This window comes from Vidua chalybeata, chromosome 3 (assembly GCF_026979565.1).
Source record: "Vidua chalybeata isolate OUT-0048 chromosome 3, bVidCha1 merged haplotype, whole genome shotgun sequence".
Taxonomy (NCBI): Eukaryota; Metazoa; Chordata; class Aves; order Passeriformes; family Viduidae; genus Vidua; species Vidua chalybeata.
In genome coordinates, this window is record NC_071532.1 from 55,503,303 (window position 1) to 55,530,027 (window position 26,725).

General features: G+C 37.3%; 1 protein-coding gene across 1 annotated transcript in view; it reads left to right on the plus strand.

Moving 5' to 3' along the window:
- SYNE1 (spectrin repeat containing nuclear envelope protein 1) overlaps window positions 1-26,725 on the plus strand; it is a 279,857-nt gene that overhangs the window by 202,942 nt on the left and 50,190 nt on the right. Inside the window, exons 98-117 of the mRNA XM_053939505.1 lie at window positions 1,001-1,151; window positions 1,962-2,096; window positions 2,258-2,413; window positions 3,229-3,438; window positions 4,716-4,817; window positions 6,532-6,651; window positions 8,176-8,376; window positions 9,576-9,749; window positions 10,199-10,330; window positions 12,972-13,168; window positions 14,135-14,267; window positions 14,649-14,831; window positions 15,654-15,803; window positions 17,335-17,511; window positions 18,124-18,279; window positions 21,055-21,210; window positions 21,941-22,111; window positions 22,708-22,841; window positions 24,244-24,448; window positions 25,664-25,846. Of these exons, the coding sequence (XP_053795480.1) occupies window positions 1,001-1,151; window positions 1,962-2,096; window positions 2,258-2,413; window positions 3,229-3,438; window positions 4,716-4,817; window positions 6,532-6,651; window positions 8,176-8,376; window positions 9,576-9,749; window positions 10,199-10,330; window positions 12,972-13,168; window positions 14,135-14,267; window positions 14,649-14,831; window positions 15,654-15,803; window positions 17,335-17,511; window positions 18,124-18,279; window positions 21,055-21,210; window positions 21,941-22,111; window positions 22,708-22,841; window positions 24,244-24,448; window positions 25,664-25,846 (3,226 nt within the window). The remainder of the gene's footprint in view (window positions 1-1,000; window positions 1,152-1,961; window positions 2,097-2,257; window positions 2,414-3,228; window positions 3,439-4,715; window positions 4,818-6,531; window positions 6,652-8,175; window positions 8,377-9,575; window positions 9,750-10,198; window positions 10,331-12,971; window positions 13,169-14,134; window positions 14,268-14,648; window positions 14,832-15,653; window positions 15,804-17,334; window positions 17,512-18,123; window positions 18,280-21,054; window positions 21,211-21,940; window positions 22,112-22,707; window positions 22,842-24,243; window positions 24,449-25,663; window positions 25,847-26,725) is intronic.

Sequence of the window (26,725 nt, forward strand, 5' to 3'; positions counted from 1 at the left end):
TAAATTTCTATGACTGTACTTTGTCATCCCTATGCTTACATCCCTCTTCTGCTCATAGCCCTCTAATTTTTGTTTTATCATTTTATAAAGCACCTAGGCTACTAGAGTCCTGGTTTATAATTCAGGGGTCTGATAATACACAAACTATTTTGTGATAATAGATCACCTTTAGCATTTAGAAATGCCCTTTAATTCTTATTATCAGGAATCACACTAAAATTAAAGACTAGCGAGACTCATTAGACAAGCAGTTACTGTAACTTTATGGACCAGCACTGGTGTGTGATTCACATCTACCTCAAACATTGGCACCTACCATTGTAACAGATCTTTCCAGATGAGATACTCATTGCTTAATTTTATTTTTCCTGCACTTAGCAAGTATTTTTCCTTTTGAAGCCTTAATTCTAATGCCAGAAAGTACTTAACCAGTCTCCTTCTGTTTGAGGTTTACTTCTGTCAAGTGATGGTGTACTACAGAAATTAAAAAAAAAAAAAAAACCAAAAAAACAAAGCAACAAAAAAACCAAACCAAAAAAACTCCCACAAAGAAAGGACCAAACAGAAAATTCTAAATGTGATTAACTGTTTACCAAAGCTAAACTCATACGCTTGTCCCTCATTAAACTATGTCTGCCATTTTGAGAAAGGAGTCAGATAAAATATTTATTTTAATTCATGCTTTGAACTAAAACCTCTTTATAGGTTACATTTCAATGTCATATATATTCAGTCTGGTTTGGGGATTTTTTTACTCATTTTGGGTACTTGCAACTTCAAACAGTCTTTTTCGAAAGTACATTTTATTTCATCAGATAAGAACTTCTTGCTGTTCAAACCAGCCTTTGTCTTATTTTCAGAAGAACAAAACCAAAATCAACAAGTCAGAGCTTTAAAAAGTAGCTCTTAATTTAAATGTAGAATTTCCTAATGGAAAATTATAACTTTAAATGGTTATAACTTCTGCGTTTATTAAACCTTTATGCTTCTTCTGATTCAGTGAGAAGCCTGATGTACTCTCTGAGGAATTAGTCTTAGAAGGTGAGAAGCCATCATCGGAAGAACAGATGAAGAGGAAATGGGAAAGCCTAAACCAGGAATTCAGTACCAAGCAGAGACTGCTCCAGAAAGCTTTGGAAAAAGAACAGCTGGTAGCTTTTTAAAATTTCTCTTTCCATTTTCTCTTTGAAAGTAGTTGTTACAACAAGAGGTACAATATGTAGATCCATTAAGGTGCTGTAGTTAATGCATGAGATATGGAGCAATTTATTTTTGTGACACTTTCAAAAACTGTTAAATATTGGCACCAGCACTGCTCATGCTAAAAGTGATTTGATTTGCACTCCCATCAGGTTAATGAACTAGAAAGGAAGAAAGAGCTCAGACAAAATGTTTATCTACTTATCTAACTCAGGATAATTCTGTAACAAATCATCCCTCTGGAAGTGATCATTACTCTGGCAACGGCTTAGAGGAAAACTGTTATTTTCAGTTTGAATTTATTGGTTACATTCAATTCTTGATCTTAGTGGGTGAGGAATTTCAGGAACAGTATTTCTACTGAAAGAAATGGGGATTAATCAGTTAAACTGGTGACAAACCAAAGTCTATATTGACATACATCTTCCATTTTATTGTTACTAGACCAAAATCCACTCTTTTTTGTATAACACTCCATTAATCAGCTTCCAAAGTTCTAAATACCTTGTATTAATTAAACAGTTATTGATTATATTTTTGGTAAAAACTAGTAATTTTTAATTCTGGCTACAAGCATTTGCCCTGCATTTCTAGTGAACCTCCTGCTGAGCAATATTTATGCAAAATATTAATGACATGGAGCATTTGTGGGAGGACCATGAGTATCAGCAAGTGATAGCCTCAGTCAGTAGGGAATCTGTACAGTTGAATTTTGTGCCCTACATATGGTAGATGCAACCTAATTAGTGCTTCTCTCTCAGCAGCTTTATAGCCGACCAAACAGATTAATACCTGGAATGCCTTTGTATAAGGAGGAGACACAGGATGACGATAAATCCTTAGTGTCACCAGTACTGGTTGAATTGAATCAGGCCTTTGAAGATGTCTCATCTGAGGTAATTTTCAAGTGTCTTTATACCTGTCCTACAGCAAAGCCACATTAACAGGGAAAACTCCTCCAGCTATGACCTGGAAATCCAGGCCTTTCCCAAATACTAGAAGTTAGGAAGACTGCCTTGTACTTCTGTGCTGGACTTCTCTGATTCCTTTTGCCCAGGCTGGACGGGTGGAGGAGACCCTGCATCTTGAACAGAAGCTGTATGATGGTGTCACTGCCACATCTGTGTGGTTGGATGGTGTGGAAGAGCAAGTCTTTGTTGCTACAGCTCTGTTGCCAGAAGAAGAAACAGAAACCTACCTCTGCAAGCAAGAGGTGAGAAATCCATGAGTAGGACTTTCTTTTAATTGTCAATAAGTGTGCATTTTATGTAGTGTTTAGAACAAAGGTGTTAGAATCCTGGATAAGTGACATGTCGCTGACATAATCTCTGTGTAACTGCAGCATTCTGCAGTTGACTGCGTAGAGAATGTTGCAGAAAGCATAGACTTTTTGTTCTGTTTAACATCTTCTGTAAGTATTAGCAAACACCACATTGTTGAAATTGAAACAGTGAAAAAGAGGGAGGGATACTCTTGGATATAGAAACAGCACAGGTTCATCAACATTAATTAGGGGTGAGGGAGGCAGAAAGAATTGAGTGGTGGGGGGAGAGAGAGAGGCAAGGAACAATGGAACTATGGTTTTCAACTGAAGAGGATAGATTCAGACAAGATATAAGGAAGAAATCTTTCAAAATGAGAGTGTGGAAATGCTGGAGCAGGTTGCCCAGAGAGGTGGTGGATGTTCCATCCCTGGAAGCATTCAAATTCAGGCTTGAGAGGGCTCTGAGCATCCTGATTTAGTTGAAGATGTCCATATTTACTTCAGGAGGGTTGAACTAGATGACTTTTAATCCAACCCAGATCTTTCTGTGGCTTTACATCATTTTGTTCCAGCACTTGTTTTCCTTGGAGTATGGAATATTTTTACTATCAGAAATTACTGTAGCTTCCATCTTTTTCTAGTATGTGTGTATACCAGCAATGTAAAAAATTCACTACATCATTGTAAAATTGACAATGGTTATGGCAATGTTTGCCTGCTTTCCAGAATGTCTGATTGTCACTTCTGTTTTTCTACAAAATTAGTCTCTTGCCAAAGAAATCAAAGACATAACAGAAGAAGTGGATAAGAACAAGAATTTGTTTGCTCAGATATTTCCTGAGAGTAGTGATAAGAGAGTTATTATAGAAGACACTTTGGATTGTCTCTTGAGAAGACTGAGCTTACTGGAGTCAGTGGTAAATCAGAGATGCCACCAGATGAAAGGACGGCTCCAGCAAATTATCACATTCAAGGTATGAAGTGATGAATTAACAGAGATGTATGTTAAACGGGGATATAAAGGCTGTGGATTTATGGTACCAAATCAAAAGAACAAGGTTGTCACAGGGTTTTTTTTTTTGAAAAATCAAGTTTCTCAAGCGATGCAAAATTTGATGCCCTAATAATTACTCAAAATTTAAACTCACTAGGAGGCTTCTAAAACTCATACTGTAAAGTGATAATTTTTCCGTGCTGTCTCAGCCTGCTGGCATTACATAAAAGGAAGGCTGTGTTGTGCAAGTATGAAAAAATGCTGATAAGTGGAGAAATGTGCACTTTCAGAAAACTTTTCAAACAGAGTTGAGAAATGCTTTCAGATCTTACTTGGTCTCTACCTTACCTCATATTATTATTGTTATCATTGTCATTAATATATTAAGCCCTTCAGTATGGGGTTTTTTTTAATTAAAAATTCATAAATTAAAAAAAAAAAAAAGATTCCTGTGTCTTTAGATTAGGGTTACCTTTGCATAGAATGTAACTACTAGATTTCCTTTCAAACTCCATAATCTTTCCTCTGCAGTCTCCCATTTTTCAATGAAAGACTTCCCTTTGCTGATGACATCAAGGTTGACTAGAATTCATTGCATTATTCTTAGAGATTTTCAGTATTTAAAATAATTACTGAATGTAAAAATAAATACTAAATCATTAATGCACCTCTTATGTAATGCTGAAAGTCTCAGAAAAATGCGCTGATAATTTTCTGTTGAGATGAGTGCAAGAAAAAGATGATTGATTGTATTTAAGCAAAATTGTTAAGTAATATTTATGTGTCTGTTCTGATAAAATATTCTAAAAGTTTCAGCTTGTGGTTAGCCCTGTAATGTGTGGAGGTCCTGTTTATTTATGTGTTATATTAGCTCAAGTTTGTAATTTAAAACAACTTGCCTTAAAATGTAAAACCAAGCTTGTTTACAATCATATGTGGTTGAATAAACTGCACAAGAATTTTTTTTACATGGAGATAATGACCCTTGGTAATTAATCATTTAATTGGAAGGCAAAAGTAGAAGTGCGTTCATGGGATATGTTTTAAATATGAGTCACTTTTGCTCTTAGTCTCCATAGCTGGATTTTCAGCAATATTAAATGTTTTGCATTGGCTAATTATGATGCTTTTTGAATAGTTTTTATGCTATAGTGCTACCATGTAATATTTAATGCTTTAAACTCTTTGAAGCATGGAATATTTTTCAGTTGTTTTGTGCTGTGACTGGCTGTAATTTGTTGGTTTTGTCTCCTGTAGAATGATCTGAAGCTCATGTTTACATCAGTGGCTGATAACAAATACTTACTTCTACAGAAATTAGCAGAGGCAGCTGACAGACCAGAAACAGAACAAATGCAGGTACTACCATGTATTTGTCACTTGGGGAGAGGGGAAGAGGTAAAGTTTTTATCCAAAGTATAAATGGATTCTAGAGGACAGTTCCTTTAAATGGGAGAACATACATGTTCACATTAAGTATAGGAAAATAAGCATGTCCAAGAGTGTATTACACATATTTATAAGTAAATAAAAAAAAAAGGCACAACAACAAAAAAACCCTAGCAGAAGTGTCTCTCTCATCTCTCCAGCTGACTTTCTACCTAGTTAGGCTTATACTGGGCAGTATTTGAAAAAAAGAAAACTTCAATAAGCAAAAAAAGTCCAGAGTCTTGCTAAATTGTTTGACTATTAGACTTTATTAATAACCAAGGACATTTTCCTGCTCACTGGTTTATAGTGATGTCTTTAATGTTACTCATTTTAATTTAAGGCAGTAATTATTATTTCTTTATCAGGAATGGCCTGATGAATAATTATTTATCTGAATAAGTATATCCTGTTTTCTTGTTTCTGTTTTGCTAATGAGAAAAATGAATGAAGTATGCTAAGGGCTACTTTTTATAGATATTTCTTGTTAGTGATGTCTGGTGCCAGCAGGTGGCTAAATGGAAGAGACTTACCCTTCAGCTAAAGAGAAATACTTGACTTTATATACCTGACATTCAAATTTTGAAGGAGTTTACATCTCCTGTATGAAAAAGAGAGGTCACACTGTGTCTTTCTTTTCTATCTTTTGTGATGCCAAACATTGGCAAAAATTTATTTCCAGTATGATTAATTTAACTACCAGCTAGGAAAACAACCTGGTAACAAAAGCAAATGAAATTGTTTGTTTCACAAAATCTCCCTTGGCTAATAAAACATTCAAATTTAAAAGCATTGCTGCTTGTTCAATATGTGGTCAGGAAAGTAGAAATAAAGCCCTTAATCAGCCTGGAGACTTCAGTTGCATGAAGTGGCAGTTTAGTGACTGTATTGTGCAAACTCCATGTTGCTGAAAGGCACGAGTTCTACTTCACATACATAGTTTAAAAATATTTGGATAGGAAGCTTCCAGGAAGGGCCTCAACAAAGCACTTTGAGTACAGGAATCTACCTTGCACTTTTAACTTTGTTATAATCTGCATGTGTTATTTCAGCAGAGACCTAGGGAAGCTTGTAGCTTCCATTGGAAAAACTCATCACCTTAAGACACTTGCAAATTCCAGTCTGTGTTCTTAAATTGTAGTTTTCCAAGTGCAAAAGGGGAGGTACAAGTAACTTTAGCCCCATCCAAGTCTTGAAAGGGAACTACACAGAGCTCTTTGCTTTCATACATGGGTTCTGCTGTGATGGTTGTTTATTTGGTGCTCAGAGATAACAGGAATGACTGTTAATAAAAAAAATTCTTTAAATGGCATTGTTACATTAAAAAATTATTTTGAGCCTCTACTGTATAGTTAAAAACATGGAAATTCATAGCTAAGTTTGGTATGAAAAGTACTAAGCATAGTATTTTATATGATACTAAAACAGCTTGTTATTAAAAAATAATAATGATATGCTTATTTAACTTTAAGAATAAAACTGGGCTCTCCCAACTTTTAATTAATATGTTTCCTTCATAGCATCCTTTAAAATTTCAGTACATTGAAGGTGTGATTAGTACTGCAAGCAGAAAATATCTGATCATAGGGCAGCTACACTACTGTTACTGAAACTTAAAACTAAGCAATGTAATTTTCATGTACAGGTCATACTGCAGACAGAAGAAGGTTTAAAGGAACTAGATGCTGGAATCAATGAATTAAAGAAGCGTATAGACAAGCTACAAATTGACCAACCTTCTGTACAAGAGTTGTCTAAGATCCAGGTATTGTTCATTAGTTCCATCCTAGACCTGTCCATCCTATCACCTTTCTCACCTGTGTTATCAAAGGAATGCTTCTTTTTATTTTTCATCAAGCAGTTTAGGAAAAGGGATTTTAAGGCATTTCAGTGTGGTGGTGTGCATAAAAGATTGTGTTCTATCTGGTTCACTTAGTTTTACAATTTTGCCTCTTCAGATTTTCTAACATCTCTGATATTAGCAATATTAAGTATAAAAACCATGTTTTCTACAAAGCCACGTTTTCTGTCTCATCCACTCCCTTTTCACACAGATGACATTAAGCATGTAAACATAAATTTGTCTGCTGAAGGTTCATCCCTGTTCTCACCAGAGTCTCATGACCTGTGGTTTAGTACTGTCATATCTGTCATTCAAAGCAGGAAGGGGGTAAAGGAGGATGGAGAGTGAAGTGAGACCTGAAACTGGATATGTTCTGCTTTTGCTAGAGCACCTGTCATGTTAATACATGTGGGCAATTGATCCACAACTTCTGTAAACCTGTTGATAAAGTCCTTTTTGAGCAGTTTGCCTGATGCAGGGGAATGCTTGAGGAAATATCAAGGAGAAGATTTATGAATGAATTCTACCATTTACAATGACATAATAAATTGGAAGCAAATAAAATAGCTGAAACTGGACCATAAACTTATTAAGCCAACTAGACAATGATATCAATTAAAAATTAATGACTAAGAAATAAATGACTAAGAAATGTGTCTTTTGCCCAGTTCTTTATCCTTTTGGTCTTAGTGCCTCCTCCTGGTTTGTTTGGTTTTTTGTTTTGTTTTGTTTTTTAGTTTGGTTTTTATTTTTTTTCTCAGTTTATGTGCCATTATGTTCCCCCTCCCCTTCATTTCAGTTTTTAGAAAAGCCTTCCTTTGGCTTTTTCTGACAGTATTGCTTCTCACAATTTTCTGTTTAAGGCTGGGAGAGCCAGCTGTAGTCTGAGGGTGGGCACTTTATTGTAGCACTGGATGATCGTAGAGATATTTTGGTTGTTGGAATGTCTTGTATAGATCAAAAGTGTGGGCTTGTTTTGGTTTTTACAGTAAGTTGTATGTATCTTTGTTGCTACCAGTAAGATTCTGGGGAAGGAGAAGGAAACAAACCTGACTTTGAGATGCCTATGGTCTGTATCCATGATGGAATCCATGCAATCCTCTGCATTATAAAAAGTCAAATGTAAACAGCATCTGCATTGCATGGTAGCCACTGATTTTTGATGCATTAAGCCAAATCTTTGCTACTTACATAAGCCTTTGGAATTCTGCTATTTTTTCCCCAAATGCATGTTCTTTAAAGAGTTGCAGGTCTTGCTTATTTTTTCTGTCTTTAAATGGTGAGTTAATTTATCGTTGAAGTCAGTATATCTGCAAACGCTTTTTGAGCTGGAAATAAATGTTATTCTGCCAGTATTCCCAGAAAGTACAGGGACAGTTAGGCTGCTTCTAGGAAGACCTGTAAGGTGTGAAATAAGAATTACCATTGCTGCCCTTTGCCCCCCAGGATAAGTATGATGAGCTGCTGATGATCATTGGATCCAGGCGGAGTGATCTGAATCAGAATATGGCTCTGAAGAGGCAGTATGAGCGGGCTTTGCAGGACCTGGCTGACCTGGTAGAAACAGGCCAAGAAAAAATGGCTGGTGACCAAAAAATGATTGTGTCTTCCAAGGAAGAGGTTCAGTCACTGCTTGAAAAACATAAGGTAAGAAACCAGAACATATTTCAGGACTAGTAATGACTGTAAGCTTGTTGTCATGGTTTAGCCCTAGCAGGAAACTAAGAACCACATAGCTGCTTCCTCCTTATGTGTTCCTTCCCTGGGGAGAAGGAGAATCAGAAAGAAAAGGTAAGCCTTGTGGATTGAGAGATGAATACTGCTACTAATAGCACTAATAAAAATATTTGCAATAGTCAATATAACTGTAATGGGAAGGCGAGAGAGAAATAAACACAAGAGAAATAAATAAATTATGTACAATACTGTTGTTCACCATCTCCTGACCAATAGCCAACCTGTCCCCAAGAAGAAATCAACAGCTTCCAGACAACTCCCCCCTCCCCAGTTTATATACTGAACATAATGCTCTATTGTATGGAATATCACTTTGGCATGTTCAGGTCAGCTGTCCTGACCATGGTCCCTCCAGGTTCCTCATGCACTGCCTCAATGGCAGAGCAAGGGAAGCTGAAAAGTCCTTGACTTGATGTAAACACTACTCAGCAACATCAGTGTGTCATAAACATTATTCCCATAGTAAAGCTAAAACACAGTACTGTACCAGCTGCTAAGAAGAAAATGAACTGTATCCCAGCTGAAGCCAAGACACTTATGAAGAGCAAATTGCTAACCTTCTGTTCCTAAATATTCAGGAGGTTTTCAGAATGGTGGGCCAGACTGTATTTTAAATTGCAGCCAGTGAACTGTTCTGAAAGACTGTTTCAAATGCTTTGTTGAAGGCATTTTCTTCATTATTCTAATAACAAGTTTCCAGTATTGTCCTATCATGCTACATAGCAATTTCATCCACCACTCCATTTATTTTCAACAGAAATTTACATTTAGTAATAGCATCCACAAGTAGGACAAGTATTTTTCACATTTTCATTAGGCAGAAATTTTTGGGGTTGTTTATCTGATTTAAGCAGGTTTTGTTTATGGAACTAGGGTCAGGATGGAATTTGTGTGGAAAGAATGACTGACTCCTTTCTTTGAATAGACCAGTGTCTTTAAATTATGTTGGATTTTGTGAAATGTTGTGAAGTGAAAGCTTTACCTAATTCTCTGTAGGTACTTGATTGTACTGCTTATGTCTTAAAATGTTTTTTTAGTGGTAATGAATTGAGTAACAATTGCACTTTCTCTTTTCTATTCTCCCTTTCCCTCACATCTGAATTTTTCAGGAATATTTTCAAGGGTTGGAGTCTCACATGATCCTGACAGAAACACTTTTTAGAAAGATGAGTAGCCTTGCCCTCTTGAAGGAAACTCAGTCACATTCAGAGATAATGACACGAGCTTCAGCTGTATTAAAGCTGGCTCATAAACGAGGTGTGGAGCTGGAATACATTCTAGAGGTGAGAATTTCTGTGGCCTTTTCTATACTTCCATTGTGATCAACCACCAGGATATTCTATAACGCTGATTTCCTGTGCTTGGACAGAATTGATGAGCATCAGTCCATTTTGTCATACACACAAAGCACTGATAGACTACATGTAGTCTTTTCTATTTAACTGCTGTGACCTTAGGGTGGCACAAGTTATGTTCCTCTAAGTCTAAAGAGCTGCTTAGCTTTAGCTGGTTAAGGAGAGCATGACAATTTTATCCATGTGTTCTTACCAAAAATTGAGCTTGTCACAGGGATGGTGTCCTTTTACAGGTCTACTGGACATTTGTGCTGTTATTTCTGTACTTTCCAACCATATAGGTTGGAGAGCTGTAGGACTTCAGATAAAAAAAAAAAAAGTAATAAAATTTCTAGATACCCAGATTCACCATATACATGGATGATTTGTGCTTGTAGACCTGGATGCATCTGGATGAAGACTACCAGGAGCTCACCAGACAGCTGGAGTCTGTTGAAGGAAATATCCCCATTGTTGGTTTGGTAGAAGAGACAGAGGACAGACTTAGAGACCGGATTACACTTTTTCAGGTTGGTGTTTTGTAGACATTCTCTGCAGAAAAGAGAGGTTGAAGGGATCTCTTGACAGTTATCTAGTCCAGCCACCCGCTTGAAGCATTACCGTTGTCACGGGCTGGATCAGCAACAGCTCAAAAGTAGGAGATCCCACAGCTGACCATGGGACCTCTTGCAGTCCTGCACCAAGACCTCCTGTAAAAGGTTTTCTGTAATGTCCAGTCAGTAACATCAACTTTCGGCTTGTCACCATTGTCCTTTTCATATAGCGTGGCACTACTGAGGAGAATCTATCTCTGTCATCTTTTTAATTTTACCTCAAACAGCTGTAGATCTTTGTTAGACTGGCCTTTGTTTGCCAATCTAAAAGCAAGCACATTTCCTGCAGCCTCTCTGGGAAGGACATGTGCTCTAGGTCCCTAAATAACTTAGTAGTTCTATACCGGACCCTGACTACTTCCTTCTTCCTCAGCTCAGTGAGACATGGGTCAGAGCACAGTCAGATGGAGTAGACTTGGCCTCATCAGCACCACCTAGATGAGGATAATGAAATAACTTCATCTGGTTTCACAGTCCTAATATAGGCCAGTGCTGTGGCTTGCTTGATAAGCTGCCAGGTTAAACATACTACCAATTTCCTTCCTGACCTGTACTGAGATACAGCTAGTCAGCCCAAGGTGCAGACATTGCATTTCTTCAGCCTTCCAAGGTTTCTGCTGTCTCCAACCTCAAGTTTAATAAAGAATCTCTGGAATCAGTCTGCCATTTTTTGTCCCAACCACTCTCCCTACATTAGTGTCATCCATAGATTTACTGAGGGAATGCTGTCTGCCGTTAAGGTGTTGAAGGTATTTGGGTTAAAATACCAGTAATCTCTGGAGTGCTCTGCCCATTGCAACCTGCCAGCCAGGCATCAAGCCTTTGATTACTAGCATTGAGACTGGTAATGCAGGTCATTTTCAGCCCACCAAACAGTCCATTTATCCAGCCTGAGCTCTCTCTGCTGCTAGAGGAGGGTCTTGTTGGAGATGCTGTCAAAGACCATGCTGAAGTCAGTCTGATCCACAGAGACAGTAATTTTGTTATAAGAGGCCTGTCGCCTCGTGGTCGCCTCGCGGTCCTTTTTGTCACTGAAAATGGAATCCAGGAGGATTTGCTCCATGATCTTTCCAGAGAGCAAGGTGAGGATGAACAGCCTGTGGTTCCTCAAACTTCCTTCCTTCCCAAATGCAACAAGTAGTTTAAATACCGTTTTTCTACAACATCCTGTTTCTTTGGTCTAGTGGTTTGTTTTTGTCTCCTTATACTAGACATTTTAGTTTTCATTCTCTTTTTTGTTTTACAGAAAAATGTCTGCCAAATTTTTCTTGAAAATTGACTTTGTGTTGTCATCTTTTTGGTTATTTTACCAGACAACTTTCTGCTTTTCGTATGGTATGAGGACAATTAAAGCAATCTGTTGTGTGGTTGTTTTGGTTTTGTTTGATGCTAGGCATTGTTTATTTTTGTCCTGACCCTAAATTAGTTTTCTTCTTTTTTTTTTTCAGTTACATAAACTAGGTTGCTCAAATACAGATTCTTGTATTCCGTTATGTCATAGATTTTATTAATTGGCCACATTTAGCTTTAAAATCCATCATAATAAATTTATTATTATCTTAAATTTTTTTAAGCCTCTGTCTAGGATTTTTTTTGTATATATGTTATGTGTAAATACACAGACTCACAAATATATAATTTTTTTAATCTATTCAAAACTATTTTTGTGAAAGAGGAAGTAAGAGTGATAGAAAGTTAATATACTCACTATAAGATTGGTAGTTTTGTACCTTTTATATTCAGATTACTTTCATCAGAACTGAAAAATGGGAATGCATGTACATTTTATCCTCAAACTTATATTAATGTACAAGATGTTTTTAAAATCCATACTATTTGGGTAATGATAGTGGAATTTAAAAGGTATATTTGCCCACATGTGCAAATTATTTAGTCATCCACAAGTCACCATTTAAATTAAATCTGTCTCAGTTCCAGGTTCATTCTGGATTATAGCATTAAGAACTTTTCCTTTTTCATTACCTTTTTTGCTTTCTTGTGCAATAAAAATTGGTCTCTGTGTTCAGGGGTTTAGATGGATGGGGTGATCTTCTGTTTTGTAGCCTTGAAGAGCAGGAGGGTAGATCAGTAAAAGAGTGAGCTGTCCAGAGAGCTGAGGATAGGCATTGGAAGGGCTGAAGAGGAACCACTGTTAATAATTTTATATTGGACATCTTTAATGTTCATTGCAGTAGATGGTAGGTTTTCAGCAGATCGTAAATTAGTTCCGGTATTTTAATCAATTTCTGTCAGAAATGGTGTTGCCCCACAAAGGTTCTTTTCAAGTATAGGATATCTACACAAAGAAGGAGTTCATCATAAGGAGGAACCAATAGACATATTGACATGATTGGGTTTGTGGCAACATGTTCAGCTTTTGAGCAGATTACTGCATGATGATTCTTGGGGAGTTCTAGAGCTGCAGCAGAGGAAAAAATTGATGTTCTGTGGTAACACAGGATATGCAACAAATTGCAGTAAAAGGAAAGTAAGAAAGTGTGAGAAAGTGTGGTAGAAGAGACCTGCAGTTATCTAACCATCTCCTCTGTCATTACAGCATCTGAGATCTAACCTGACTGAATACCAGCCTAAGTTATACCAAGTGCTAGATGATGGGAAGAGGCTCCTTTTTTCTGTTAGCTGCTCAGAACTGGAAGGTCAACTGAACCAGCTAGGAGAACACTGGTTAAGTAACACCAGCAAAGTCACCAAGGAGCTTCACAGGCTGGAGACAATACTGAAGCACTGGACAAGGTAACGCTGATGTAATGGTATGGTAATGCTGATGTAATGGAACTTTGTATTCAAAGTTCTTCACCTATGCTTTTCAGGTCAAAGCCATTCTGGACCCAGACATATTTGATTCAACATTTAAAAGAAAGTACTTTGAGGTGTATGTCATAGTTCTACTGCTCTACCATAGCTCTACATAGCTCTACTGCTCTACCATAGAAAATACTCTCTCACTTGTAGTAAAAGATGTAGCAGATAAAAGCTGGTGCAAGGAAATCAGAAAATACTTTCTTAGATGATTAATTTAGAAGCCCTGTGTGCATACAGGTTGATAAGAAAAGTTGTATGCTTTGCTGGGTAACATGAGTAGTCTCAGCATGTTTTAGTCGATGCATTGCAACGTCTGGGTTCTTGTCTGTGTCATTGCATATATGGAAGGGAGCTTTTGGTACCTTACTAATGTTCATATGCTACTTTTGAAATTAATTATCTAATTGGTATAAAAGCTTTGTCTATGAATCCCTGGCTTATGTGTGGACACTCCTGTTATCTCCTTAGTTGCTTGGCATGTGAAATATGGAGATGATTTCTGAAAAAAAAAAAACATTCAGTTTCTGCTCTGAAATACCTTTTGGTAAAGATTTAGGAAGACTGAACCTTCTAATGGAAGTGAAAAGTCTGTTTATGTGCATTGGGTGGGGTTACAGCTTATCCAGAGAGGTTTGGGACCTATTTAGTGTCCTTCATTAAACTTTTTTCTAAAGGCAAAAAACTAAGGCACCATTAGAAATTGTGAGTATAGTGGCTAAAATAGTAACTTCCTGATACCATGCCTGTCGGTAAAATTAAATTATGTTTTTCTGAAATTTGATAAAAATAAAATTTCAAATCTGGCATTCAGTATCTTCCTCTAACACAGGAAAGACTGCTCAGTGGGAGGCAAGAAGTGGCAATGACTGTTTCATTCTTCTTTAAACATCTTGCCAGGTATCAGAGCGAATCAAATGAATTGACACAGTGGTTGCAATCTGCAAAGGAACGACTTGAGTTTTGGAGCCAGCAGTCTCTGACTGTTCCTCAGGAACTAGAAACAGTCCGAGACCACCTGAACTCCTTTTTGGTAAGTTGTTCATGAACCTGAGACACCGGTTTCTCTCCAATTACAATTAAACAGTTGAGTAATCAAATGGTTATATTTATTCTTTTCATTGATGAATATGTAGGTAAGCTGTTCTTCAAAAAGCTAGTGTGTATGCACATTGAGCACTTCTTTGCTGCATGCAAGGATTGTAAATCTTGAGGATTCTGAAAACAGAAAAGAGTTTTATGACTGAACACAATTTTTTTTCTAACTTACTCTGAAGTATAGCTGGTGAATACTAATAGGAAGTACATATTTTAAAGGGAAAGGAGGATATTCTTAGCTTTTTGAGATTCTAAAACGCTAAGTAAAATTAAAAAATTACTTAATTATTTCCACAAAAAATGGTTCTGCTTACAGGAGTTTTCAAAAGAAGTGGATACTAAATCATCACAGAAATCTTCTGTCCTGAGTACTGGGAACCAACTCCTCAGGCTTAAGAAAGTAGATACAGCTGCATTGCGTGCAGGATTGTCCCATATTGAAACCCAGTGGACAGAGCTTCTCACACAGATCCCAGCAGTACAAGAGAAGTTACACCAGGTAAGAAAGCCAGTGATGGCCTTTGACATTCCAGAAAACTAAGACTGTACAGTTGGCATTGACTAGCTGCTTCCTTTCTGAGTTTGTCCATAAGAAAAAATTATTCCTATTTTATTGTGGGAAAGCTTACGCTTAGTTTCAAATCCTGCCTGTATAGTAAGCATCAGTGTTAGTTTCAGACTTTCATAGTTACATTTGTTAAATTTTAACCAAAGAACAGGTGAGGGTTTTTTCAACACATTGGTATGCTCTCTGGAAAAAGGGATTTCACATCCTTGTGCCCTGTCAGGTTTTGGTAGTAGTTTTGTTCAAATTGAATAGGTTATTTTTAAATCTGTGAAAGACAAAATAGATCTAAAAACACTCTTGATTTTTGCTAGTATGTGTAGGCATAGGATGCTTTTGGTTGTGTAGTTTTGGGGCTTTAATGCTATACTGCTGAACTTAGAAAATTATACTGTTTGAAAAGTTGTCTTAATATATAGTTGCTAGGGGGTTATCATTGTAAGCTGTTGCTTTAGTTTATAACTTAGAATGTTCTCAGAGTTAGTAATAACTTTGTGATTTACAGGGAGAGAGGAAGGGTCGCAAATCTTAGCTGAGTCTGTGGTAGTAAACAAAACAATGTCATTCTGTAGTTCTCTGAATTGTCTTGTAATGCAAAGTACATGTGTCCACCTAAAATTGTCATAGAACATATTCTTGAGTAATTAAATGCAGGCAAGCGGTACTCTATCAACTACTGAAACTGTGTTAATGCAAAGCAAGGAATTCTTATCCATTTTCTTCACAACACAAGTTCAAAGTCTGTTATCTCAACAGCTCCAGATGGACAAAATTCCTTCTCGCCATGCCATCACTGAAGTTATGAGCTGGATTTCACTGATGGAAAATGTAATTCAGCAGGATGAAGAAAATATAAAAAATGTAGTAGGACAGAAAGCAATTCAGAGTTATGTCCAGAAGTACAAGGTACTGAGTGGAAATATTATTCATTTTCCTTTTGAATTATCCCCATTGTTACTACAATTAAATATATAGGAATATGTAAAATACAAGTGATTTAGGGGGAAAAAATTCACCTACTTTGTATAGTGGTTGGAATTGTATGCAAGTTAGAACTGCGAAATATTTGATACTGTGGAAAAGAAGCCAAAATTACTTATACTCTGCTGTTTACTTATGGCAGGAATATAATTTTTAATATGCTTACCTTAATTTCTAGGAAAATCCAAAGCAATACGCACATTATTAAACCTTACTAGATCTGCCAGAGTGAATGCAGTACTCTAGGCAGGGTCTTGCAAGAGCAGAACAAAGGGGCAGAATCACCTCCTTCTTACTGCTGGCCATTCCTCTTTTGAAGCAGCCCATGATGCAGTTGGCCTTCTGGGCTGCGAGCGCACGCTGTTGGCTTATTTCCAGCTTTTTAAACATGAGAACTCCCAAATCCTTCTCTGCAGGGCTGCTCTCAATGAGTTCATCTCCCCAGCCCAGGTGCAGCACCTTGCACTTGGACTTGTTGAACTTCATGAGGTTCTCATGGGCCTAGTTCTCAAGTTTGTCCAGGTCCCCTGGATGCTGTCCCATTCTTTAGTTGTATCAACTGTGCTGCTCAGCTTCATGTCCTCTGCAGACTTGCTGAGGATACATTTGATCTTACTGTGTCGTTGATAAAGGTATTAAAGAGCACTGGTCCCAGAATAGAGCCCTGAGGGACACCACTCATCACCAGTCTCCACCTGGACACAGAGCCATGGACCAAAGCTCTCTGGCTGCATCTATCCAGTCAAATCCCTGTCCACAGAATAGTCCACCCTTCACACCCATGTCTCTCTAATTTGGAGAGAAGGATGTAATTTGGCACTGTGTCAAAAGACTTACACAATTCTAGGCAGATGGCATCAGTCCGTCTTCTCTTGTTGACTGGTGCAGTCATTCCATATAAGGCCACTGGACTGGTCAGGCACAGTCTGCCCTTAGAAAAGCTGTTCTGGCTGTCTTGGATCACATCCTTGGCTTGTATGTGCCTTAACATTGCTTCCATGAGGATCTGTTCCATGATCTTCCCAGACACAGAAGTGAGGCTAACCAGTCTGTAGTTCCCCGGATTTCCTTTCTTCCCTTTGTAAAGATAGGAGTGATGTTTCCCCTTTTCCAATTATTGGGTATTTGCCTGACCACCATGACTTTCCAAATATGATGGAAAGTAGGTTGGCAACAGCATCAGTCAGCTCCCTCAGGACCCTGGGGTGCATCTCATCAGGTCCCATAAACTTGTGCCTATTGAACTTCATCAAGTGGTTCTGAACCTGCTCTTTTCTTACAGTGGAAGGGACTTGTTTTCTAATTCCTGGCCAATTGCTAAAAAACCCTTCTAGTTGAATTGTGATAAAGATGTTGCTGTTCAACATTTTTCCTCTGTTTTGCAGGAAGGTGAGAAGTTGTGATACTTATGTGCTGCTTTGTTTATTCTGTTTTGTTTTTTTTTTTTTTTTCCTAGGGTTTCAAGATAGATTTAAATTGCAAACAGTTGACTGTCGACTTTGTGAACCAATCAGTGCTTCAAATCAGCAGCCAGGATGTTGAAAGTAAACGCAGTGACAAAACTGATTTTGCAGAACAGCTCGGAGCAATGAACAGACGTTGGCAGATCCTGCAAGGCCTGATAACCGAAAAGGTAAAGAAAAAACCTAACTGTTCTGGAGTGAACTTCCAAAATGCATAGAACAGTAAGATTATAGTGGTTGGAAGCCTCGGCAGGTCATCTAGGTCAATCTACTGCTCAAACAGAGCTAATTTTACCGTTAGATCAGAGGGGACTTGGCCATCTGAATCTTGAAAATTTCCAAGGATAGATTCCACAAACTCTTCTGGGTAGCTGATTCATGCTTAACCACTCTGGTGAGGGACAAGATTTTGTCTTGTTCCCAGTCAGGATTTCCCATGTTGCAACTTGTTGCAACTTGTGACTGTTATATCTTCTCCTTTTGTTGAATATCTCCCAGAATAGTCTGCCTCCACTTTTCCAATGCCTCCCTATAAGGAGTGGACAGCACAGTGAGATGATTCCTTTGCCCTCTTTTCCCCAATCTTAATGAAGCCAGGGTTATTATTAATTCTATTAAAAATACTAGATATATTTAGATTTGAATGTAGATACTATTTTTAAATTCTGAAAGCACTGAATTCCAAGAAGGCACTACTTTGCATTGGTCTTCAATGATTTATATAATTGACCCAACAATACAGATAATTATATGAGAAAGTATATACTAATTTTTCTTTGCAGATCCAGCTCTTGGAAAGTCTGCAGGAATCCTGGACAGAATATGAAAATAACGTGCAGTGCCTAAAAACTTGGTTTGAAACCCAAGAGAAGAAGCTGAAACAGCAACAAAAAATTGGAGACCAGGCTTCAGTGCAGAATGCTTTGAAAGACTGTCAGGTAATGTATACTTATAAATAACAGTGTTCTCTTTCCAAGAGTTTGAAACCACACTTGATGAATCCATGTGAAATCTTCATATTGGTGAAGTCAGAAGACTCAACTCTTCTTGATTTCAGTAAAGAAGAGATTTCATTCCTAAGGTGCCAGCAATAAAAGAGGAAGGAGCCGTAATGTCTCAACGTTTCGTAAGACCAACTAAAGTCATCGTTATTTTTACACTGGACATTTCAAAGCATGCCAGGCATACTGAACTAGAAGACTGTCAAAGGAACATGTTGTCACATCTGTTTAGCCAGTCTTATGGGTTTTTTCTCCCTTTTCAATATCTTTCCTCCATGCCCCACTTTTTTCTATTCTTTTTCTATCTCATATGTTCCACCTGACTATTCAGAGAAAAATGCTATATATATATATATAAAATGCTATAATCCAAGGAAGTTTTATGCTTTCATTCAGAAAGCTGGGAATTGTTTCTTGTATTTTTTTTTTTCCAAATCTATAACTATCCAGAAAAGGAAAGAGGGTCATGATTATGATGTGCAAAGGTGAGACGAGGCAAAGTGCAGCTATACATAATGCACATAAGTTCAAAACCACCACAGTTTTTCACATGGAATTCATACAAGGATGACACAGCAGTGAACTGGGTATCACAGTTGTCTCTGAACATCTTACTCAGAGCAGCACGTATTTAAATAGTAAGAAGCTTACCTCTGGAGCTGTTAGGCCAGAGTTAAAGCTTACAGGTGTATAGGCAGAACAGATACTTTTGAATTTATAGACAAGACCTCCACACAATATCAGCATCACATAATTTTTGTTCAAAATAATTTGTCCTACCGGATACCATATAATAAATTTCATGCCAGATCAAATTAAAACTCTGTCAGGTCAACTGAATGCACAAAATCTTGGTGTTCTCATCCCCATAAAAGGGATTGAGGAAGTGTGTTTATATTTATGTGTCTCTCCTGCATGAATTTAATTAATGGGACAAATGTAATCTAGCATTCATCTCTTCATAAAGACATCAGCTGTAAATTGAAATGAAATGTATAAAAGAATTTGCTCTATATTCACCAGTATATTAAACCCATCTTTGTTTCTGTAAAGGCAAGTAGGGTGGTTAGGCCAGATATGTTAGAGGTCAAATTTTTTTCTGAAATTGTTGACCTGAGTTTTCAGTCTGTCTGAAATGCTTTTTTTTAATTCAGGTATCTTTGGCTTCAGCACAATAAACCCATACAACTGAAGCAAGGGTAATTTAACATAGCCTGACATAATCAGCAGTCTGTGCTTGGCTGGAGTTCAAAGCTGAATCTAATTTATCACCTTTTTTGTTCCTTTTGGTCAGGGAAGTTAGCAAATACACTTGGGGAGTTATTTATGACTGGCAAGACTTTGATCAGCAGAGAAACAAATCGTTTAAGAAATAACTGTGTCAGACACTCCCAGATATCCGGTTCAACTAGTTCAAAAGCTGGAGTTTATTTTTTAACCAATGTTAGTTGCTGCTCAGTGTCATATTAAGAAGTGAAGTTAAACATTTTTCCCGTCATAGGTTAGAAAAAATAATGCATCTTTAATTCAGTTATGAGTTTTAAATTATGAATAAAAAAGCCCTTTGCAAAGAGAACCAGAAATATTTGCTGGTCTTGGTGTTTGCAACATTTCCCCATTCTGAATTTTGGAGCAATCTTGTATAAAGTTAAATGACTTTTTTCAGTACAAAAATCCACTTTTTGGGAAGTAAAATTTATTATGTTCAACTTAGAAGTGTCTGTGTTGTCAGCTGGTTAAAATTTGATGTATTACTCTGGCAGTGCTCTGAAACAAGGTCATGGCTAAATGTTTGAAGAAATGTGAAATAATACAGGAGAAAAAAGGCTGAAAATAAATATTGCCATAAATATGCTCTCACAAATATGTATGTAGACAAAAGTGTGTCATATTTGTGCAGGGATAAATTCTGTTTACTCCAAAAACTTTCCCAACTATCTACAATGTAAAGTCATTGCATTGGCATTGGTTCACTTGTTGTGTTTTGGGTTTCACAGGGAGTGAAATTTATTGAGAGACATGAGGTTTTAGGTTGACCAGAGTTCCGTTGTATTCTTTTCTTTTTCTGTTGATCTGTTTCTCTCAGTAAGAGGAGGTTTGCAGAAGATGACAAAATAACCTGAGATCACATAGTGTACTAGTAAATGTAGTGGTAACACAAGGTTGCTGTCATGTCACAGGCTGCTTTCTGTATCATACTGACAGGTGAACACAAATCTGTGCTGGTCTGAAGCCTGCAAGCCTTACTGCCCCTCTCTGCTCAGACTCAGTGTTTGTGCTGCCTGAAGCCCCAGAGCTTCCATATGAGTCAGAGCACTGCAGGACTTTCATCAATCTCCCTGAACCATGTTATGAAATTATATAGGTAGTTTCCCACCTAGGAATGGCTATTTTTAAGGAGTTTTCTATTCTCACAAGAAAGTGGAAAGTTATGCAGAGGTTTTATGTAGAGGACATACTTCTATTTAAATCAACAACAAACTGCTAGACTTTAAAGGGAACATAAAATATTCCATGAAATTGCTGATGAATTGTGAATGCCTTGAGAATAAAAAGTCAAAATATGCCAGCATGTCTGCTATTTTTTAAACTAAGGAGCTTACAAGCACCTTTTCTAGATTAAGGTATAATTTAGCCAATTAAACAAGCAAAAATACTCAGGTATCTTCTTTTTTTTCTTTTCTTTTCTTTTTCCTTTTTTTTTTTTTTTAGGAATTAGAAGAATCAATAAGAACAAAGGAAAAAGAAGTAGAAAATGTAGAAAAAAGTGGTCTTTCTTTGGTACAGAACAAGAAAGAAGAAGTCTCTTCTGCTGTTATGAATACACTGCAAGAAATTAACCATTCCTGGGCCAATTTGGATCACATGGTAAAAGAATCCGTAAGGGGAAAATTACAGCTCTAGGAATAAGTCATGGAGGACAAGGAGAATGAACAGCTGCAGCTAGTGGATTTCTTCTGTGTTGTAGGGGAAGAGATTCTGAATCGTATTCCTCTTTCCATCTCTCTAGCCATCAATCCCCAAGTTTGTGTGTACACACCACACAAAATGGGTATTTCTTGTTTCAACAATTATTTTAGTCATTGTAATTAAAGCTTTTTCAATGTTTCCTGATATTTAATGTAAAGGTGCCAAATTATCTTCAAATTATCTTCAAGCCCATAGGTCTCATAGAATAAGGAAGAGATCAGCATTGATTTTCAGCTTTCAAAGTTTGATTGACATCTGCCTGCCTTCTCAGGAGTGCAGTGTGTTAGTGCTAGCCTCTCTACTGATTTCCATAGGCTGATTTCCCTGTCTTAGGGATATATGTAGTCTCAAGAAATTTCTCTTGATCCTGCTTTAGACCAAAGTAAAATGAATTTTGACATCTTCACAGTCCCTTCCATCCAACCTTTATAAAATGAAGTAGAACTTTATACAGTTCCCAGTGTAAGCCCAGCTGATGGTTGTACAAAACTTCATTATCCAATACGTTTAAGATTAGGCATTTAGGGCAAGAAACATGTGAGATCCAAAGGAAGAGAACAATTTAAAAAATCCCAAATAGCTTGAATGCTTTTAATTTACTTTTGTGTTTATTCACTCCTCCTTCCAGGTGAGCCAACTGAAGATATTGTTGCAATCTGTTCTTGATCAGTGGAGCATTTACAAAGTGGCTTATGAAGAACTGAACAGTTACCTGACAGAAGCCAGATACTCTTTGTCCCGTTTTTATCTTCTTACTGGTTCTCTGGAAGCTGTGAAAGTCCAAGTTGATAAACTTCAGGTGAGAAGAGTTAATTTTGTCTGAAATTGCATGGATGCAGATAACTATAGGTTTTGGCTTATAAGAAGTAGAAGACATTCTAGCACATTAAAATCATATTACATTAAGAGAACACATTATAAACCAGCCACTGCATGTTTCATTTTGCAGAAAAATTAATTTGGGATAGTTTTTTTCTTTTTAGATTTTTGATCTTCTTTATAATGTTGAGCCATACCATCAAATTGTTACAAGTTTTGAAATCATGCTAATGGCCATAAAAACTAAAGTTTCTCTTGCTACTTCATCAGGCTTCAGAGCTACAGATGCATGTTGAGATCACATTTTTAGCCCCCCACCAACCATGCAGTAGATAGATGATCAAAGAAAATAATGTTCCAGGAGCTGAGACACTCACATGATCAAGTAATTTACCATTGTAAAAAAAGCGTATTAGAGCATATTTATATTAAACAACTTATTTATATGAAACACATGAAATCACATTTTCATTCATAATCTAATGCAATTGATGCATACTATTTTGAAATGCTTCTACATCGTGGAATTTTATTTACTCATGGTTTTGTTTTGTTTCATTATTATTCTACTTTAAGAGCCTACAAGATGAATTGGAAAAACAAGAGAACAGCTTACAGAAATTTGGTTCTGTGACCAATGAGTTGTTGAAAGAATGTCACCCACCAGTGACTGAAACACTTACCAACACTTTGAAAGAAGTGAATATGAGGTAGACAATGTCTTTGTGTTGAACTTTAATTTCAGTAGCAAATCTGCATTTATCCATTATCCAGTTTTCCATTATCCCTATTTTTCTTATATTTTGTTATTTTAAGTTCCTGGGGTCACGAGGGGCTTATTGGAACAGGCAGGATTATCCCTTTTGCCAAGGACTGGAGTAAAACTGTCTCATTTACTGCTCATAATAAATTAAATACCTTCTCCAGTTAGCATTTGGGCATTAATGTCAGTAGTTTTACTCTGTCCTTGACTGCCAAGATTCATAAGTACCATGCTGGAAAATAATACTGCACTTCAAATTTGAGAACTTTATCTGAAAACTTTGTTTGCAGTGTTTCAATGGTTTGCATCATCTTTCTCAAATTTTAGGTTGCTATTTCTACTTGTAGGAAGGGCATCATAGACAGGAAGATCTAAGCCCCTCATCAGTACCTTGGCAAACAGCTTCCTCAGCTTTGAATTCAGGCAAGAACTAGTAAAAGGGTTTACTCAGATACAGGAGGGAGGATCCAGAAGGAAAAAGATAGTTTGGTGGAAAGCTGGGAATCTTTTTGAAAACAGAATCACACTGAATTTATTTTAATCTGTGTTCAGTCCCGTCCTAGAAACTGGAAGTGGGAGGAGGGAAGATACCATAAAAATTAACAGTTTCAATGATGACTGGCAGAATTTTTGCTCCAAAACCTTTGCTTTTCATCATATAATAATAATTGATAAATACTGTTATTTTCTTTGATAAGGAAATAATTAAGCAGTTTGGTGACTACGAGCACATTTGAGAAAGCATGTGTTCCTGGTTGCTATTAGAGAAAAAAAAATCACTGGAGAATTATTATAGGAAAGAATTCAAAGGGAGATTAGATATTTAATTGGATAATAGAAATATAAAGATTTTTAATATGTCTGGGAGTATTTTACAAGTGAGTTGCACAGAGCTTTATGACTAAATACTGCATCAGATTTTGGGAGAAAATGGCAGGAGAAGAAATGGTGTCTTATTTACAGCTGTTCTGGTCCTCTTAGGCCCTTACAGGAATCTGCTGTTGGCAGTGTGTGGTTAGTCATAGATGCTCAGTGATGCTGAGGGTACTAAGTGGAAATAGCAGAAGGTTCACTACAAAAAGTGTGCTGCAGCTCTGACCACCAGCATTAATAAACAACATCCAAGATGTAGCACACATCACACACATTGTGACAGCTCAGAACAGCCTGGTTTGGTATTGAAACAGAAATTCCTTGGTTTGGTATTATTTTCACCAAATGTCTGGATCTTGATTATTACCAAATTTTTTTGAAGTCAAGAGACCATGGGGAATAGCAGAGAGAAAGAGGGACACAGATTGTTATTGTGGATTCCCAGGCTTCGATCGCTCACGCAGTCTCATCCCCAGGTGGAACAACCTCCTGCAGGAGGTTGCAGAGCGGCTGCGTGCCAGCAGGGCCCTGCTCCAGCTGTGGCAGAGGTACAAGGACTGCTACCAGCAGTGCTCTTCCACGGTCCACCAGCGAGAAGAGCAGACCAATGAACTCCTGAAGACTGCAACCAGCAAAGACATTGCTGATGATGAAGTTACTTCTTGGATTCAGGACTGCAATGTATGTTCAGTTAAGCTTTGCAGCTTTTTTCAGCTCTGTGGGCTAAAAAAAGAATCTCAAGAGGCTCTCCACTGCTAAACTCTGTAGTTGGTGTTTTCGAATTTTGTATAATACATATTCCATTTTATTGATGCAGCCTAGGCAAAGGAGACAGCTGTATGTCTGCTACCCAAATGTCATGAGTGTCTCTAAATTTTGATCCCTCCATTAGTTGTTGTTACGTTGTTACAGAAGCTTGTATCTAAAGTCTTCTGTCTGGAGAAGGTGGATAAATTGCATCATTTGATTCAGTCTTATGTTCCTGCTTAATGAAGGTATTCATGCTTGGGAAAGTATCTCTGCCAAGTCTTTGTGGGTCCTTATAATTGAACAAAACTCAAAATCCTTTGACTATATTCCCACCAATCAAGACTGTTCACATTTTCAGAATGATGGAGACGTCTTTATTCTTCCTTATGGAAGGACAACATTATCTCTGAAACCTTGAGATTCTTCCTTTTTCAAGATTGCCTCTCAAGGCAGCAGAATAATTTATCTCCTCTCTGTGCTTACATTTTGGTTCTTTTGAGCTTAAGTTAATGTTAAGTGTCATTGGCCAAAAAAATAAAATATTAATTGTCTCAACGTAAGGAAAACAATTACAGTGAGAAAAAAAATGTTAGTGTTTAAAAAATAAACATGTTCATGATCTTCTGGAGCATTTTTTGCCATGATCAGGCACCATGGACTGGCAATTAAAATTGTTTGGTACAAATAATTTTATTTCCTGGTGTCCCATTCTTTAGCAATTGTGTTACATCATTTACAAAAGTTATTTTTTCAGCCCTCCTAATAAATCATAGCAGGAAGAAAAGGGAGGCCTACACCTGAATCAATTCACAGAGAGGGCTGCCACTGCTTAGGACCATCATGTCAGTAAACAAAAGGTTTCTTTCAACAGTTATTGCCTCATCAAAACTCAGGCTTGCTCAAAGGTAGTTGAGCACTGTCTTTCTTCTGTTCCTTTCCTTACAGGTTCTTGATATATCTTGTTTTTTATTCTTCAAGTCATACAGAATGTAACTGAAAAGTTTGACATTGAAATGCAGTAGTAAATTAAAGTTTTCCTTACAGTGCCTGAGTTCAGTCATTTCATTCTTCTTTAAATCAGGGGATGATGATACCACCAGAGTGTCAGGTTAACTGTTCATTTCCTTATTCAATGTGTTGCAACAGGATGTACTCACGGATTTGAAAACAGCACAGGAGTCTCTGGTTGTTCTTCAAGAACTGGGGGAGGAGCTGAAAAGCCAGGTGGAGGCTTCAGCAGCAGCAGCCATACAGTCTGATCACCTCTCTCTGAACCAGAATCTGTCAGCCCTAGAACAGGCTCTCCGCAAGCAACAGGCTGCACTTCAGGTATGCAGACAGTGTTTACAATCCTCAAATGTGATCATCCTGTGGTCCCTGAAAACACAGAAATTAGCTAAATCTGCCTGGGAAAAGAGGTAGTGTTACCTGTTAGACAGCTTTTCCTAGACTTCCCTGGAAGCCAAAGCTGAGAGTACAAAATATGCTCAGGTCCAGCAAAGAGACCTTCTAAGAAGGTCCAAATTCTGGGATAAGGATAGCAAACCTCATGCAGGAAAACATCTGTCTGGAATGCCAAGTTGGCCGTGTTTTCAGCACACAACAATAGTGCTAACAGCTGCATCCACAGCTACTGCTCCCCTGAAGACAACCATTCTTCCCACCTATTTCTTCAACAGTAAAAGAAATGAGAGGTTCTGAATATTGTGTAGAACTGATTTTTTGCCATTCCTATTATGTCAGTGACCAGACTGACACCTGCCATTTGTGACAAAGCCTGTTTAGTAGATGTTGCCAAGTTGCTTGTGTCACCAGGGTCTAAAGAGGAAAAAAGGAGTGGAAGAATGTATTCCATAGGAAACTATTTGGATAAAAAAGCCACAAAGGTAGCAGCTTCTGTTTGAAAGAAAAGGGAGATTACTCAAGAAATCCAGCAGTGTCTGGGATGTTTTTATAGTATCACTGTACTGTGATGGGACAAAACACAAGAAAAGTTTTTAATTTAAAATTGCAATAATAGTTACTATTTCTCTCTGCTGGCAATAAATTAAACAGAGGAGTTTCTTTCATAAAAGAAAATTAGAAAATATTATCCATTTCAAGGTAAGGAGACATTTATGCACTTTGCTGAAATGTTCCCCTTGATATAATCAAAAATCCTCTTCTAACCTAAAAAAAATCCAATTAATTCCACAGTCTGCAAGCAAA